The sequence below is a fragment of the Thermobia domestica genome, chromosome 11 (genome assembly GCF_964235325.1).
Source record: "Thermobia domestica chromosome 11, izTheDome1.hap1.1, whole genome shotgun sequence".
In the NCBI taxonomy this organism is placed as follows: domain Eukaryota; kingdom Metazoa; phylum Arthropoda; class Insecta; order Zygentoma; family Lepismatidae; genus Thermobia; species Thermobia domestica.
In genome coordinates, this window is record NC_137464.1 from 170568083 (window position 1) to 170586479 (window position 18397).

General features: G+C 34.3%; 1 protein-coding gene across 2 annotated transcripts in view; it reads left to right on the plus strand.

Moving 5' to 3' along the window:
- The window catches only part of LOC145664558 (carboxypeptidase B-like), a 98533-nt gene that overhangs the window by 35551 nt on the left and 44585 nt on the right, over positions 1-18397 (plus strand). For both annotated transcript variants that reach the window (XM_081731327.1, XM_081731326.1), the window contains exons 2-6: positions 5277-5486; positions 7016-7112; positions 8956-9106; positions 11874-12031; positions 17069-17159. In XM_081731327.1, coding sequence (XP_081587453.1) covers positions 5277-5486; positions 7016-7112; positions 8956-9106; positions 11874-12031; positions 17069-17159 — 707 coding nt within the window. The remainder of the gene's footprint in view (positions 1-5276; positions 5487-7015; positions 7113-8955; positions 9107-11873; positions 12032-17068; positions 17160-18397) is intronic.

An 18397-nucleotide genomic window follows, 5' to 3' on the forward strand; every position in this document is an offset into this window, starting at 1 on the left:
ATTTCCTACTTGGGAAAGAATCAAGAACGACGTCAGGACTTACAGTTAAGCGCATATATTGTTCTGAAGACGATGGCTCCTTTTTCCAACAGAGGACTGAATGTTACTTGCGATAACTTTTCTTTAAAAATTAGCCAGATCTTTGAAAAAGAAAAAGACGACCTTGATTGGTAGTATGCGTCCAAATAGAAGAGAACTTCCCAAAATGTGCTTGAATCAGAAAGAAAACGATATGTGTACTACAAACGTATATGAAGATCAATCAGGAAATCGACTCACAGTATACATGTGTAAGCGTGAGAAAAGTATTGTTGCCTTGAGTTCAATGCATACAAGTTGAAATAAAAATGTATTGAAAATCTAAATTCATTTTCATGTAATAAAAAGTTCGAAATAAAAAACTATTATTTAGGTGTATTAAACACAGGGTCTGCTATAAAAAAGTATAACAGTGAATGTCTACAAGGCAGGTAGGGTGATCACGTGACGAGTAAGAAATGATTTCATACGTAGATATGTACGTATTTTCACTTTATTTTAATTGTTCTTGTCACTGTCCTGTGGACGAAGTTACGATATTACTATTATATTTAATATATTGTCGGGGTTTCGTGGCCCACCCTGCACTATATCACGAGAACAACTTACATGAAACATAAGCTAGTCGATTAAACATATTAAACAAAACCTAAAAGAACAGAAATATAACGAAAAAACATATATCTCTTGCAATTAAATAGCCGTCAAAATGGCGGCTCGGTACCTCTGGGGAGGTAAAAATTTTGGTCCTCCTAGTAATAATAACATGTATGTTACATTAATCACCACTATATATTACATCTAATCAAACAAATTATAAAACGAAATATTATTTGTATCTCTGTGGCAGTTGCAGTCTGAGCTGGAGGTCTTTCATGTGTCAAAAGTACTTCCATTAAATCCAAAGATCGTTAGAGCGACCAAAATCATAAAATGCAAAATATTTTATTACTCGTCTGCTAGTGAATCAATCAAGACAAAACTTTCCATATATATACCACGCAACAGAAAATGTCCGTAATTTTTCTTTCTAGCCTAGAACCCAGCGTTGCCATCTAACAAAGCAAAAAAATCTTTGAAAGGGAAATTTTTGAGGAAAATTTCCAAAATTTCTCTCTTTTACTCCCTTCTTGTGTGTACTACTGACAAGTGAATAATGCCAGCTATAAACCTATATTATTGCAAATCGAACGAGGTATAATTGATAATTTTGCGATAATTACAGCTTGAGCTAGATGTATTTAAAACGATCACAGAAAAATTTAGGTAATACGAAAGGACTATTCAAGATGGTGGTCATTGCGCAATAATGACCATGATTCAGAACATGTGACCAACTTTTTTTTTTAAAACACTAAAGCTAGAAGAACTCGGAAAAACAAACAAGCCTTCTCAAACTTCCAACAGAACTCTGCTAGCTGCTGGATTAGAGGGGGAAAGTGTCCCCCTCTAAGTTCGAGAAATAGGCAACGTATGTTTTTATCAATTGAATAATCGTATAGCAATACAGTAAAAGCGTTAAACTCTTACGTGAGTGAATAATCTTGCCCACTTTTAGCAAAATCTGAAACGACGACGCTGTGGTGAAGTTTGTGAAATGAGCGTTTGAAAGTAAAAGAAAAAAAAAAACGTTTAAAACACATTAACCCTAGACGACAGGTTTGATATGTGCTATTGAAGAAGTATAGTTTCATTTGAAAACAGGTAAGATCATACAAATGAGACTGTAATGTTAATTTCACACACACGAAATTGTAATGTGACTCTGGACTACGTATTTTTAAGTCCGTCCGTTACTCCGCACGTTATCTCATGTACGAAAGCAAATTTTTGAATTCTGCCTTTTTTTGCAATAGATATCTAGAGTCAATATCTCAATCGGGTTTGTTACTGGAGTCAGTCCCTTAACATTTTCAAACACAACGGTGACAAGCCATATTCTACTTATTTTATTCAAAAGAATGTTAGAAGTTACACATTGCTCCGTTATATTGCAGCAAACGTTCCCCTGCTGACATCTACCAGACATAATTGAAACTTCTAGGCGTGATATTCTTTACAGTATTTAGCGGAGTAAATTCATGGATAGTCATACTACATTCAACAACTTGCAGCGAGCAAAGAGTCTGTGATAGCATGGAAATGGTAGACTTAAATATAGTTCTTGTTAATTGTTTCAGAGCTCCAGAAAACCATTGTTAATAGTGCTTCTCTTTGTTGAACATCAAAATGGAATATGAAAATGAAAATACGTCCTTGCTTCATGCAAGAGAGCTTTTGCCAGTCTTACAAATGTAAAAACTCAGTTTTTGCAATAGTATTCCCGATAAATGTGTTCAATTTCCTTTACTTTTTCTTTTTCTTTCTTAGTTTCTTTCTTTTTACTTCACACTGGCAACACTGCGCCGCTTCAATCCAGTAAAATTTAAAAAATGTTTCAATGCGAGTAAAGCAAGCTACGGTTTTGTGTTACTTGTGTAGAATGGAACACAAATCCTTCAATTTCAAGAATTTTATACGTTTACTGCGGGGGGAAAAATGTACTAGCTCCATTTCACAAAATAATGTTCTTATCTTCGGAGCCAAAGATTCTATGGAACACTAAAACTTGAGTTCTTTTTTAACCCCGGAACTAAAGATGCTATTGAGATAAAACACGTGTATAGTATTTTTTAATCTAAAACGTGTATACATATTTTATATATATATATATATATATATATATATATATATATATATATATATATATATATATATATATATATATATATATATATATATATATATATATATATATATATATATATATATATATATATATATATATATTTTAAGAAGAACCAGTAAATTTTGAGCAAATATTACAATTAAGTAAATTTACTTAAAGTGGCTTTTGAAATATCTACTGATTTTAAATTAAAATACGATTCTCCAGTTATCTTTTGTCAAATTCTAAGTCTAAATATAAATTAACAGTCAAACGACTAATGAATTCAGAATACAAATATATTATAATCAAGTTTACTTGTTTTCGCACATATGTGCCAACATTATAGTAAAATTAATACGTTACACTAAACAAATAAGTTTAAATTTCGCCTGGTTTAATTCTAAAATTAAAATGTCAAACGGGAAAAAAATATGAAGGAAAACTACTTATTATAAGACCGACATCACTCGTAATTTTAAAATAAAACACGAGGATAAAGAATATTCACGTTGTATGGCAATCGTATTTGCTATTTCGTTAAGGAGCAATGTATTCAAATTTTCGATATCATATAATAAGCATATTTTATAGCAGAATGATTGACATATTATGATTAAAACACATATTACATATTACACATATTTCTTTCAATTTATTCTTTTATTTTCAGATAAACGTATAATTTTGTTATCAGACATAGTCTCCCTGACAAGTTTGACCGATTAAATTCCAGAAATTATATACTTTATATTATTGCAGTCACTGTAGCGAGCTTCTACTATTCTAGTCAGCAGATAATTATCTCATTGTCAGTCCGTTCTTCTATTCGACGATAATTTTCGTAAAATTTGTCTATTTTAATGAAGCTTCGCAGGTACCGTGTTTCGCTTAAGCAAATCCCTACGTTAAGTGGGTATGCATATCCAGACTCTTAACTATGGAAACATTTATGATCAGTCCAACCCCAATCATTTCATGGATTCAACCTGTTTTATATAAATTATTAGGACTTAAAATCGAATGTGATTTATTCGAAAAATATTTTATACATTGCAAGAGCTGTAACTTTCAAATATTTACCTCAAACTCATAGTTGTATTGGATTAAACGAAAGCCAGTGTAGTGGACCCGCGTAGCGTAGTCGCTAACGTTCTCGCCTTCGGTGCGAGCAGTCCCGTGTTGCCGGAAAATGTGCCCGGAAATGTTCCAATCCCGGAAAAAGTGTAAAAAGCTTTTTCAAACCAGCCATTCTGAATGAGGTTTCCCCCATTCACATCAGGCAAATGCAGGGGTGGTACCTCACTTCTAGGTCCCAGAACGCTTCCTTCCTTCCCCAATCCCTTCTTCCTTCCCTTTCCCCGGATAGAGTGCTTGCCGAGGAATGCCATCCCTCCTAGGTGTTGGGCAAAATGGCCATAAATGCCGAAAGCCCAGAAATCTAATTCCTACATCCTAAAAGCCAGTATGAAGTAGAAAACTATATATACACAAAAGTTAAAAGAAGATTTGCGACTGCATACGAAATGGTCGAGCGGTTTGAGTCAACAGTCTGGCAATCAGATATTTAAATGTTCAAACTCAGTAGAAAGTCATTTTTTTTAAAAGTGTGTTCCTATTATTTTACAGAGATTGAGAACATTTCTTTCAAATTTGATTAGAACAGAATATAATACGGACTACAAATCTAAAACCATAGCTGAAAACAGCTGAAAACAAAATATTAAGCATGATCGCAATTTTATTATTATCCTCTGTAACCTGTATCCTATGATCCTCTGATGTTTTCTAACGATAACTACAGGGCAGTCGTCAGTTTTCTTTTCCTTTTCACGAATATTTTCGTGCAAGGAGCCAGCTTTCCAGTATCATTTTTGTTCTTTTGGAAGATGCATTTTTGACCTCATGCACTTGCCTGCTACTGCCCTTGTAAATATTCGTACAGTGTAATTGATCTACTGTCATATATCAGAGTCATAGTTCCGGACCTCATATTGCTTCTTTCATAATTGCCTACAATTCCTATGATTGTTTCCTATGGTTACAGTTCTCATCCAATCTGCGCCTCATGCTTTCGCTGACGCAAGTTTTCTCCTCATTTGATTCAGATGTTGGACATATTTCTACTCGAAACAATTATATTACGTACAATTGATGATTTCTAGTTGTCTTTTTTGTTTCACATGTACGAAATATCCAACTTTTCTTCTAAGCTACCATTGTGGCGGTTCTGCTTGCAATACATTTCTTGAATAATGAAATCTCAGGTATGAATAATGCATATTGTCTTCGATTGAACTTTAATCTGACATTTCGTTTTTGTGTTATGGCAAGTTGTGTCCCGTTGGACACATTTTCAGTGCTCTCTATCTCCATAACGAAGCACTTCCGGACACTTGTTTCTATTCTCAAATTGCTTCTTTTATCATTGTGTATCTTGACTGTGAATTTTTCCCCAGATTACGGAAATGCCATATATAATTTTAAAACAACGGCATTGGTATTTAGCTATTTAACTTTTTACTTTCAGATACAAAGTACTGAGAATTCCGGTAGATGATGCTAGCTCTCTAAAAGCTCTTGTTCCTCTGTATGGACAACATCAGTATGACTTCTGGTCAGCACCACGGTTGGGGAGATCCTCAGATATCCTTGTGTCAGCTGAACATTTCATGCCTTTGATTAATTACTTAACGGAAAATCAGATGAACTATGAAATACTTGTACATGATGTTCAAAGGTAAGTAAATCTAATTATTATTTAAAGATAGCTTACCTTTAAAAACATTGTTTACCTTTCCTTAAATGCAGCAAATATTTATGTTTATCTTCTTTACTGTTTATGATATCCAATACCCTGTATTTAGTAATTTAAATTGACTTTTTCTTGGGTAAAAACCCATTAATTGATGAACACAAAATTTTTAAGCTTCCCTAATCCACATGCAGTATACGAATACATGCATAAATACGAGTCTTGTCTTCCAGTTGTTTCCAATACTTACAAATAACGTAGTATCTTGACTGAAAGCAAAATGCATAAAAACTTGAAATTTACCTTATAGCTTGTAGTACTTTTCAAGGAAAATATTGATATAGAATGAGTAAAATAAGTGTTTATCGCATAAAATGAAAAATGTTATGGCAATAAACCTTTTTTTTCAGTAGTAGCGATCTGGTTCAGGCAAACCAATTTGTTAAGAGCTTTGTCTATAATGTTATATTGTAGATTTCTATAGTATACATCAGAATAGAGAAATGTAAACTTTCATTTTGAAATGTTTTAAATTAGAGTAATTACAAATGTTTTTCAAGAAAATGAGTAACATGTTGAATTAAAGGATATTAATTGTTAGGAGGAAATTTTACAATATCCTCTGTTTCATTAGCTTAATTTCTTCTATTTCTTGTTCTTCTGTGCTCTTCATGTGGAAACATAATTGTAAGGAGGAGATCTTAGCATTTCACTTGCTTTTCTTTTTTCTCTCCTTTCAACATTTTATTTGCAGATGACTATTTACTATGTTTACTGCTACTATGTTTCCACTTTATAGTTTGAAAAATAAGGGCATTATTTATTATTATAGTATAGATGAAGATTATTAGAGACAAGGACTTGGAAATAAAATATCTTTCTAACTAGTAATTTTAAAATAAATTTGTTTACTTCTTCCCAAAGCCTATGTAGAAAGAAAAGAAATTGCTTTTGCACTTTTGTTTGAGGATAGTACGAATACCATAAACCATATGTACACATGGACATACAAAATTAATCTTGGAGTACCTTTGAATATATACTTTGAATAGATATTGACAAATAATATCTTCCACTAACTTCAAATCCTCTTCAGAAAGTTTTCAATATGTAGACTACACACTGAAGCAACAATATATTTGCCATAGTATGGAATGAAAACTACAAGAGTATTTCTATTCATTAAGTCAAGAGATACATAAAAAGAATAGTTCATGCAATATTCATATAGTAAAATAAAACGTTTTTGCTAAAGGGATCTTTCTTTTAATATTTGGAACAACCACTGCAGTTACTTTTAAAATCAGGTTGCACCGTGTCTTAATCAACGGATTATATTTTATCAGATAAGAATTACGATATTAAATTAGAATTTAGGTATCTAGTTTTATATTTTACATATTTTCTTGTAGGCTTATGAAAATAGTGATTATATTGGAAATCCAACTCGGAACCACAGATGTACTGATGAGATGTATATTTTTATAACATAAACTTTTCTTTCTGAATTTTAGAACCATTGAAGCTGAGAAGCGGAAAATGAGAACAAGGAAAAGTTCCCCTCGTATGAACAAATCGATTTCTTTTGATACGTTCTACACTACAGATGAGGTAAGGGATTTGATATTTACATAGTTTGCAGAGTTTTCAGCCCCAAACTATGATTTCAAAATTGGACTTTGATAATCATGTATTACGATTTCCTTCACTTCTCGTTACTCTTTATGTCAGAATATTTAAGTATCGGGAGATTATTAATGGGGATAAAGGTATACATAATCATATAAACATTCTTGTTTTCTTTTGTAAAAGCACTTTTGAGGATTAATAGAATTAATTATACAGTAATTTCATTTTTATTTATCTTACTTCTATTTTTTTATTGATGAATGTTGATAATTAACATTTATTGAATTGGTATGTGATTATAAATGGAAACGAACTTAAAGAGAAAGGAAAAATGATAAAGTGTGTGTGTATTAAATTTATATTGTAAACATTCTTTTAATCGGAAAGCTAAATAATACGGATACTAAGTACGTGTGAACAATTCAGGGCCTAAATTTTTCTTTGTATGCTGTTAGTAGTTACTCCTATATCAATATTACTCACAGTACTAATAGTCACAAAACCGAAGATTAAAAGATACACAGATCAATCATAACTTGTGAATTTATTTATTTATTTTAATTTACATACCACCGAGAAGTCCTCATGATTGCACACGAGAGATATTGGAGAGCAGGTGTTTCGTCCCTCTTAAAATATCTTAGTGTCCTTCTTAAAATATCTTAGAATGGAACCCTCTTAAAATTATTATTTTTTTGATAACTGACTATTGCTTTTGTTAGAGTTTGTGTAGTCATTGTTTGAAAGTAAAGAGAAGACGAATTCCAAGGTAGTATACAGTGTCCCAAAATTTTGCATTATCTACTTTTACTTCTCTTCCCAGCAGCACAGGATGTGCTAGGCATGTTCCATTTAGGTGTCCCAGCTACTTTTTTGGTACTCGACACTTGACACTTATGATATTCATGTGCTAAGTATGTACTTCAGTTGCCTACAATTTTAGGTACTTGTTACACCTAAGTGATATTTGCAACTATGTACCACAAGTATAGCATTTATATACCTGGCTCAGTTTCGCACTCTAACAGTCATTTGTTTATATGTCGCCACTTTGGACATATATCTGTCATGTTCTAGGCACGTCCTTTAGGTACATACTGTTTCAGATACTCTAACAGCACAAGATGTGCTAGGCATGCTACATTTAGGTGTTCTAAATTCATCTGCCACATTTGATGCATTTGTTGCTTCTTTTTCTAAGCGATTATGTACTAGAAACAACAAACGCATCAACTTTATTAGATGGCAACTGTCGCCGATCATTTGAAAGTGAATATGTAAGAACCATGAAATAAAGTAAATAGACACTCGTCATTTGGTTATAAAATTACACTGCGAGTAGATTTTATCTGATCCCAAACGGTTGTCGTCGAATATACGCGGTTCAAGGAGCACTCTGATTCGCCAAATTCAAAAGACCTCAACAATTTATTCTTCTACAAGCAACATTGTTTTCATCGCATCCGTGGCCAAGACGGAAGAGCACGCGGCTAGTAATGCAAAGGTTGCTGGTTCGCGCCCAGTTATGAAGACTGGAGGCAACATTAGAATTTTGTCGAATATTTGACAAACGTTGCGAAGTTGCAACCCAAATTAATTCTTTCTCGACAGACAGAAGTAAGCAGGATTCTTATCTGGCAATATGAGCCGGAACTTTTGCTGAATTAAAGGTACTTTTTTAATATTGCCTTCAAATGCGTTTATAAAAATACACATAAAGCATGAAGAAAATCCATCGATTGCATAGGCATGTAGATTACAAACGCTACTCTACTAGAATGTTTACAAAAAAAATACTATTTAATTCTCGTTTTTACAAAAATAGATCTATGGTTACATCGATGAGCTTGTGAAGCGTTACTCCAACCTGATTTCCGTAGAAACTATTGGTCAAAGTTTCGAAGGAAGAGAGATCCGATTGGTCAGAATTTCTTCAGGAGGAAACGGATCCAAACCTGTTATATTCGTGGATGGAAGTAAGTAAACTTTACTAAATTAGTTGTCGATATTCTTTCAATAATTAAAGGTGAGAAATGATATGAAATGACACATCTAGATTTTAAATTGTCATTTATTACATTGGTGTACTCTCTCGTGTAATAGTTGTCAACGTAATCAACATACAGTAAATGGTATAAGAATAACGTTAAGAGTATATTTGCATCATTATGATCTTGATTCAGTTTCTTCCTTGAGTTTTACTATATTCTGAACGACAGAATAGCTCAACAATGATGACTTAATCGCTGTCAAAATTTCAAAATAAAGTTAAAATACAAGTAGTAGACAGGCAAATGCAGAAGGTACAAATATAAATTATTCATTTCAAATAAAGTGTCGTAAATAGATACTTATGCAATGTTGCCTTAGTTTATAAATTACAGTTATTTCAGTTTCTCAGACATTAAGTCATTGTAGATGGGCTATATATTAAGTAATTGCACCTTGGACATTTTAGTTAAAGGTGCTGAACATACTTAAGTAGTTCCAATGTATTGCCAACCTTATTCGAAAAGGAGAAAATATGCTCGAAATTTGAAAATTTGAATTTATTAACACGTAAAAGTACGTTAATAAAGAATTAATTATGGAATTACTTATAAAGAATAATTTAATGTTTTAAAGACTATTTTTTCAAAAACTGCTCAGGTGATTATTTAAAATATTTCATTAAGCATTCTGTAATATGGCCTGCTAAACCACACAAGAAGTAGTTTACTTTAAGTTTTTCCAGACGATTTTTTTCGAATACGAGGCAAGTGATTTGATGTATTTTGTTCAAAACCCGTAATTTTTGGGGATGAATGTTTCTTGGACGCTTCTCTCAAAAATGGTTTAGGCTGTTTTATTAACATTTCATAAATTAGTTAGTTGATTAATTTGAAGTTAACTGTCCCGTTCAGCACTGAAGTTCTGTAAGACGTGCACACCTACAGCCTTATATTGGATTCGAATTACGTAAGTTCCCACCAGGAATCGAACCAGGTCTTCACTGCCTAAGGTGCGTAGGTTAACCATACACCCACGAGGAAGTTTTTGTTTCATAAATTAATATTTCATTATTGACTTTATAAGCTGACAAACTATTCCTCTTGAAGATGCCCACAAAAGGGGTAATTCCTCTGAGGGGTGAATCTTAAAAAAAAAACGACGTTCTAAAAAAAACTCTGTGGTTATTTTGTTCATATTTTACAATAACAACCATATTGCATATGATGTAATTTCAAATGAAAAATTCACAAGTAATAGCTTACTCTTGGAGTGAATCCTCTTTGAAGTTTTCCGAAAATGGCTTATTATAACATTCTTCGTATTTCATAAATAAATGTTTCAATGAGAACTGCAATAAGACTTAATTTCACTTAATAAGTGAATAAAAGAAAGTTTAGTGTTGTTCGTACTTTTTATTAGAATCACGCAATGAGACTTACAACATTGTGTTGTAAGCACTTCGGCCCGTGCGTTTACTACTCCGCAAGATAGCTTTTGAATTGATGTGAATTTTTAAATTCTCTTTTTGCTATGGATAATTGGAGCAATTATCTCGGCCACATTTGTTAATGGAGTCAATTAGTTAAAGGATTAACGGATAACGGCGACTTTAACAGTGGCTATATATAGCGTATATTCTATAAATATTATTGTAACTGATTTTTTAAAAATCTGTTTGCACAACAGATAGCTAGAATGATTATCTCGGCCAAGTTTGCTAATAGACTTATTTCGCCAACGGATTAAGGGATAACCTTACATGTATTGGATATAGGCGATTTTAACGGCAGCTATGTATTACTCATGTCCTATACATGTAAGGTAATTGTTGATTTCTATATTTTGCAACATATAGCTAGAGCAATTATCTCTGTTGAGTTCGTTAATCCATTAACGCATAACGACGACTTTGACGATGGCTATCTATAGCCCATATTCTATTATTGTAAGCGAACTTTTTTAAATTTTGTTTATTGCAACAGATAGCTAGAGCGAGTATCTCTGTCGAGTATGTTAACGGAGTCAGTATTTTACAGGATTAACAGATAATGAAGACTTCAACGGTGACTATATATAGTCCATGTCCCCCACATGTAAGCGAATTTTTAATTCTGTTTTTGAAACATACAACAAGACTTACTATCTCGGCCGTTAGACTGACTATCTCTTGTCGTTAATGGAGTCAATCCAATCCGTTAATTGGTTAACACATAACGATGACTAACGGTGATTATTTCTTACTCATATTGTTATTGTAGGCGAATTTTTAAAAGTCTATCTTCTTGCAGCTAGTCATTATATTGACCGATTTTCGTTAATGGAGTAAATCCGTTATTATATTAACGGATAACAGCGATTTTAATTACTATCTATATCCCCATGTTCCATACCTGTAAGCGAACTTTTGAGTTATGGTTTTGGCATCTCGGGTGAGTCCATTAATGGAGTCAATCGTTTAATATATCAACGGCTAACGGTGGCTAGTGGTACGTATACATTATGGATACCCATACATGGAATTATTTTGATTGATCCTCTCCACTGACTTTATCAGAGTTTATTCCTTTTCTGTGGATATGAATCTGTACGTTCGAAAGTTTATCCAAGAAAAAGAAAATGACTCATCGCATGGAACAACACAGTAAATGTTTACCAGGGATCACTTGATTTTTTTAAAAGTATTGTATTTGCAACTCCTCTTGAATATTTGGGTTAATTGGAACGTAATTACATTTTATTTTTTATTCGTAGCAATCCATGCTCGAGAATGGATCTCGCCAGCAACTGTCATGTATCTTATTCAGCAGTTGGTTGAAAATAAGAACGCAAACATTGATCTACTGCAAAGTTTAGATTGGTTCATTGTTCCCATTATCAATCCAGATGGATACGAATACACCTTCTCCAACGTAAGTGTTACCTAGGATATGTTAGGAAATCAAATATTATAATGTATAATTTTGTTTATTTAATTTATTTGTTTTGTCTAGTCCTAAGTTTGAGCTTGTGTTTAGTCCTAAGTTTGAGCTGTCTAGTGAACACAGGTAAAGCTGTACTTACGATCTTCTACATATCCTTTCCTATTAACATAAGGCGTAGGCAGAACTTTTCATATGGGTGTATACAAAGATAATTAAAGCGTAATCACCCTTTCACTATAACATCCTCACCCAGCCATTTGTTGGATTTTAAGTACATTTAACAAATCAGGACAATTGAAGGAAAAACAGAATCAAACCATTTTGACATTTATTGGAAAATCAAATATATTGGAAATTGGATAAATATTTAGTTGAAATTTTATTCTAATGTGCGTAAACTAGTTCCATTACTCCACTTTTGTCTTATAGGATAAAAGTTTTGCGTATGTATATGTTTAATTTACATTGCAATTACATTTTTCTTACTGTTTAAATAATACTTACAGATTCTATTTTTGAAATAGGTAACTATTCGCTTATTTCGCCAGCGTCCGTCCTAAATTATCCCCCACCTCTCTTAAGTCAGAGTGTTGTAGAGGTGGGGGATAATTCATTTAAATTGAAGCAAAATTAATGTGAAATTTATTTACTAAATTCAATTGAATTTAATATATTTTACTCATTCCCGTAATCAAAATCATGCAATTAGTTATTTTATTGCTCCATGACAAGCATTAAAGTCGTAGGATAAGATGCTTGTTTGAAGAATAGTGACATCTAGGTAATAAACAACGTTGACTGGCAGCCAGGTAACGGTTTTTACATAGGGCAAACTGGGCAACCCTCCGAGGCATAGGGCATGGAAGGGCCCCGGGCTTTAGACTATTACTCTTGATTTTTAAAAATACTTGTGAACACCAAATTAGGCGACATTCAATAAAATTTTGAAGTTTAGAAAATCCCAGAATAGTCAAACCGATTACAGTTCTGTAAGTAGCTCATCTTCAGGCTACCAACATTATGCATTATTAATAACTATATTGCCACTATCTAGATATTCTCTGTATTCGTAAGCAGTGATGATTTCAGGAAGTGACCTGGAGCTACGAAATTCTCCCCGGGGCCATATTTCCGATCGTCCTCAATGTAGATTATCAGTATTTTTGGAGTACTTTCCACCCCCTGTATATTGAAATTCCTCTGGAGAAAATCTAAAATCATCACTGTTAGTGAGTCTCGTTGCCCTTCAATTTATCGTGTGGATCAGCATTCAGCAGTAATGTACTCTGTGACGTAATCAACATTCGTTCTTTAATTATGAGGAAGTTTCGCAATCTGATTAGGCATTCAGCTACCGTTAAAATCTGGTACTAGGTTATGAAACAAGCGTTGTTAGCATTCAAGGCAGATGTCAAAATGATTGCAACTTTGTGTACTAAGTCAAATAGATTTGATACAACTTTACGCCAAGTTTCAGCACAAACTCCAATGAATTGTATAATAAAGATGAGTTTCTGTTTCCTATTGTCATTAGACTTTAATTGTTGCACTGTCTGCACTTTATATACCGGTACAACTAAAGCCGCTTATGCAGAACTCAATGCAATATTGTTGGAGTAACATTGAATTGCCCAGATGCATGGTGGATAGATTTACTTGGTTTCTTTTTTTAAATCCCGCTTAAATCTCTGCCGCCATTTCATGTCAGAAGATGGCGAACTCTACCAGATTGTTTTTAGACACTGCTGGTTGTTAGAAACATATTGGACCACAGACTAATAGGTTTAGCATCACTTGTCCTTGTAACTCATCCGTATACTCGTCTGAAATTTTGTTGTGTTGAAATTATACATTTTCTCTTAGCATATTTCACCAATACCTGTGTGCATTGTTGAACAGGGACCATTTTTATTTATGGGGCAGTGCGCTATCTAGCACGGAAACGAACAACTTAAAGTCATGAACATAAAACTTCAATATATGGCTTTTCATTTGGGGTTACAGGTATTTCAAGATTCATCGTACTTTGTTCACAGTAATTAACTGAAATTAAGGGAATTTGAACGGACCACACTGTATTTTCAAGCCCATCTACTGTTTCAAATAAATGTTCAAGACACGAGATATTAGATGTCCAAGATAAAGGGTTTCTAATACACACATGTTCAAGATACAATATAAAAGGACATGCAAAATAAAAGGGTTTCAAATGTACACACAAATTTAAACTTTTGTTTGGTTCCTAGGAAAGGTTTTCATAGTGGAGAGGGTTCATGATAAAGGACTGTCCAAATTCAAGAGTTTTATTGTACACATTCCCATATACACAGTATGTCGGGAAAGTAACAGAATTTTTTCTTTACAGATAACCACTAGATCCATCCATTGAAACAACATATCATCGGATACCTGCTCAACAAAACGAGATCACAATCATGAGAACCGATTAACGGAGTGTCAGGTTATAGCAAGAAAAGTGAATGTATCTGGTATCACCTCGTCACAAAAATACGTTGGAGCAAAGAGCCGATATTAAATTTTGTTAAAACATTTGTTCAATTTAGGTAAAATATTTACACAAAAATTGAAAATGATAAAAACAAGTATATGGCGATGAGTGCTTATCTCGTACACGTATGTTCGAGTGCTATATGTGATGCCAGGACGGTTGTCAATCCTTGGAAGACTACTTCAAGCCGGTTAGACCGAAAAAACAACAATCGGGATGAGTTAATGGAACGAGTGCGTGAAATGATCGCCCACGATACGAATTCGACTGTGAGATAGATGGCGGAGGAATTAAATATGACGAAAGACATGATTCACAAAATTTTGAGAAAGGATTTAAAGATACGGAAAGTCTGTGCTCGATTTGTTCCGCACATCTTAACTGACGACAAAAACTTGCTCGCATTGAACATTGCAAGGACTTGATTAAAACTGCCAGACGGAACAGATCATTCCTGGAATCCATTGTAACTGGTGACAAGACTTTGTGCTTCAAGTACGACCCGCAAACAAAACGTCAAAGTGCTACATGAAAGTCCCCAGGTTCTCCGAAAGCGAAGAAAATCGCGTTTTCAAAAGTCACGTGAGAAGACAATGTTGATTTGTTTTTATGATTCCAAAGGTATTATACTTTGGGAATTCGTTCCACAGGGTGAAACTGTTAATTGTGTATATTATATGGGTGTTATGAAGCGTTTGTGGAAGCGAGTCATTCGCGTAATGCCCGAGTATGGAGCGCCAGACAGTTGGTCTTTATTACACGACAATGCACCATGTCACAGAACTGTCGCTGTTCGTGACTTTCTTGCTAAAAGAACAAATCTGTGGGCTTCCACATCCTCTGTATTCACCTGATTTATCTCCGTGGACTATTTCCTATTCCCAAAATCAAAAGTGACCATGAAAGAAACATTTTATGATGATGTTACACACGTTCAGTCTGCCGTGATAAGGGTCATTGAGGCAATTCCGAAAAAGGATATTAAAAGCTCTATGCTACTATCAGTTGAATGTGCCCAGCGGTGTATTCATGCGGAAGGGATTATCTTGAATAAAAAGAATTACAGTTGGTAAAATACTTAATTCGTTTTGTTTAATTTAAAATGTACCGTTATTTTTCCGATATGCTGTGTATTTATTATAGTTACAATAACGAACTAGATCTCTGTAGTTCATAAAGTTCTTTTAGAAGAATCAATACTGTCCCGTAGTCAATTGCATCCTTGCGGAATATTGTCCTGTGAAAAAATGAATCATACGATACAGATATTTATAATTATATTGTAGTATATTTTTCCTTCCCTACTGTGTCGAATGGCACCAGGTACCATAATAAAAATGTTATCGCCTTCGAGTTTCATACTTGAGACCAATTAACTAAATTCCGTAGCAATTCTTTGATCATATTTTTGCGTAATTCTTGGAGTGAGATGCGATAATCAGTGTCGATAACCTCTTAGAGGGTGGTCCGGAAGTGGACGTACCCCCGTTTAGTTTCAACAGTTTAGTGATAGTTATGGTAGAATGTCTGTACAGTTACCTTGAAGTCTTAAGAGTCATAAACATCGGTATGATCACCATCCATGTCGTAAGAAAGCTGAATTCTGCGCCAAGTTCTCGCAGATATTTTGCGGGGATACTCCGGAGTCACGAGGGGGAAGGCGTGTTCCATAGTGTTCGTAATTCCTGCGTTGTGTGATATCGCGTTTTTCTTACGAGTACTTGTTGCTTTATGAAACCCCAGAGACCATTGTCTGGTGTCGTCATATCGGGACTTCTTGGCAATGGGAGCTGGTGAAGATGCACAACCTCTTCCAATCCAGCGGCCACGAAACGTCTGATTCAGGTAATGCGCACGTGAATCGCGAAGTGCGCTGGTGCTTCATCCTGCTGTGTCACAACAGTGTCTTTGATACCATTTTCTTCCAGTTGAGGCAATGTTACCAGACTGCCAAGCAATGTTACCAAACAAATGTGGGTAAAACCTAAAACCGTTAGGAAACACCAATTAGGGTTGGGCCTACTTCCGGGCCACGCTGTGCATTACTGCAGCAGCAGCTAAAAAAGACAAAGACCGAACCACAGTGTCCTAACAAGGGAGCAACACACCCTTATTATATTGCTAGATACCACATAGCTTATTCGTACATTCTGGACTATTTCGCTTTTAATCTTGACCTGTCTTCATGCGATTCATATGTGTTTGAGAGTTGAAAAGAAATTTGAGAGTGTCTCGCGGACTGAGTAAAGCGGGAGATAGTGTAGCATTAGCTCTACTTACTTAACCATAACAATTGCCGTCGTCTGACATCACGATGGGAAACGAGTGTTGCCGATGATGAATACTATTGGCATACGAATACATTTTTCTCTTTACTGGCTTCCGTCGTCTTTTAATTGGCAGATCCTTGCATACTGGTATGATCCTATTGTTACATTTAGACTTGGAGTTTCAATAGTATTTGAAAAGTGTTAAAATATATTTTACATATTATAATACACATTTTCCTTTTACAGGACAGATTTTGGAGAAAGAACCGTGCCAGGTATAATTTCACAAATTGTGTAGGAGTGGATAATAATAGAAATTTTGGATATCATTGGAATGGTAATTATCATTAATTTAAAGTAGCTATAGTTTCACAGCATTTATCGTGATAAAATACACTGGTGAAATGTGCTTAAGAAAATCTCGATATATCATTCGATTGGAACTAAATTCACACTACGGCATATGTGCCATCAAGACCATGATGATGTTAGTGTGAATATCCCAATATACCATCTAACCTAGAGAGCAGTGTTTGAAGAGTGCATGTTACTAATAGTTTGAATCTTATCGAACATAACAAGTATAATTGTGTTTATTTTACAGGCATTTGTCTACAACGTCAGGACCAGTGATTTATGCAGAATTTTGAACTTAGAGGGAGTGTTCAAAAAATCTGGGGGGCTATCTTGAATTAAGGTCGTATACTATTATCGTCTTTATTATTATTATTATTATTATTATTATTATTATTATTATTATTATTATTATTATTATTATTATTTTACAAACAAAAATTCGTTGATGCAACGAACGATTGCATTGAATTTTCTTTCTCAGCCAGAGCCAATTAGCGTCGACTTTCTCATGCTTGGTGTGACGTCGAGATGAAATCGTTGGCTATCGGTTAATCAAACTTTGTTGTGACGATCACAGCCGTGAAAAGGTTGATTTTCATTCAATCCTCGCTTCTCGAACATGTGTTTTTTCTCTCCAATGCGCATGCCCGACACAAGCATCTGACAGGGAAACGGTCTGCTACCATTATTTTGGAAAAACGGTTAACCCTATACGGTAGGAGGCACTTATTTTCACGGTTATTGGTTACAGTGTGGTTTTATTAGTAAAATTTCATTCCAAATGCCATTTCAAAAAATAAAAGTTAAAAAAAAATAATTGGCTTAGAGATTACTTATTAATACCAAGAGGCAACTTATACTACTTATTAATACAAAGAGAGAGGCATTGAGAGTAAGTTTTATTGTATTTAATGCTTAAACAAATGGTAACAATGTGATGATGTATTGAAAATGTCAGGGGTAACAAGGTTTGGGTTTGGGGAAGGAGATTATGAGGGCGTAGACATGCCTTTTGCCTAGGGGATAAAATATCTAGAGCCGCCCCTGTCGCTAATCGACGTATCGAGAGCTTTCTATACCTAGTGGCCGTGACTCTTTTATTCACGTGACTCCCCAGTTTTGCCTCACGACGCTGGGTGGACGCTGAAAATTGGGGAAGCACTGGCCGGGAATCGAACCCGGGACCACGCGAACATGGGTTCAACGCTCTAACCACCA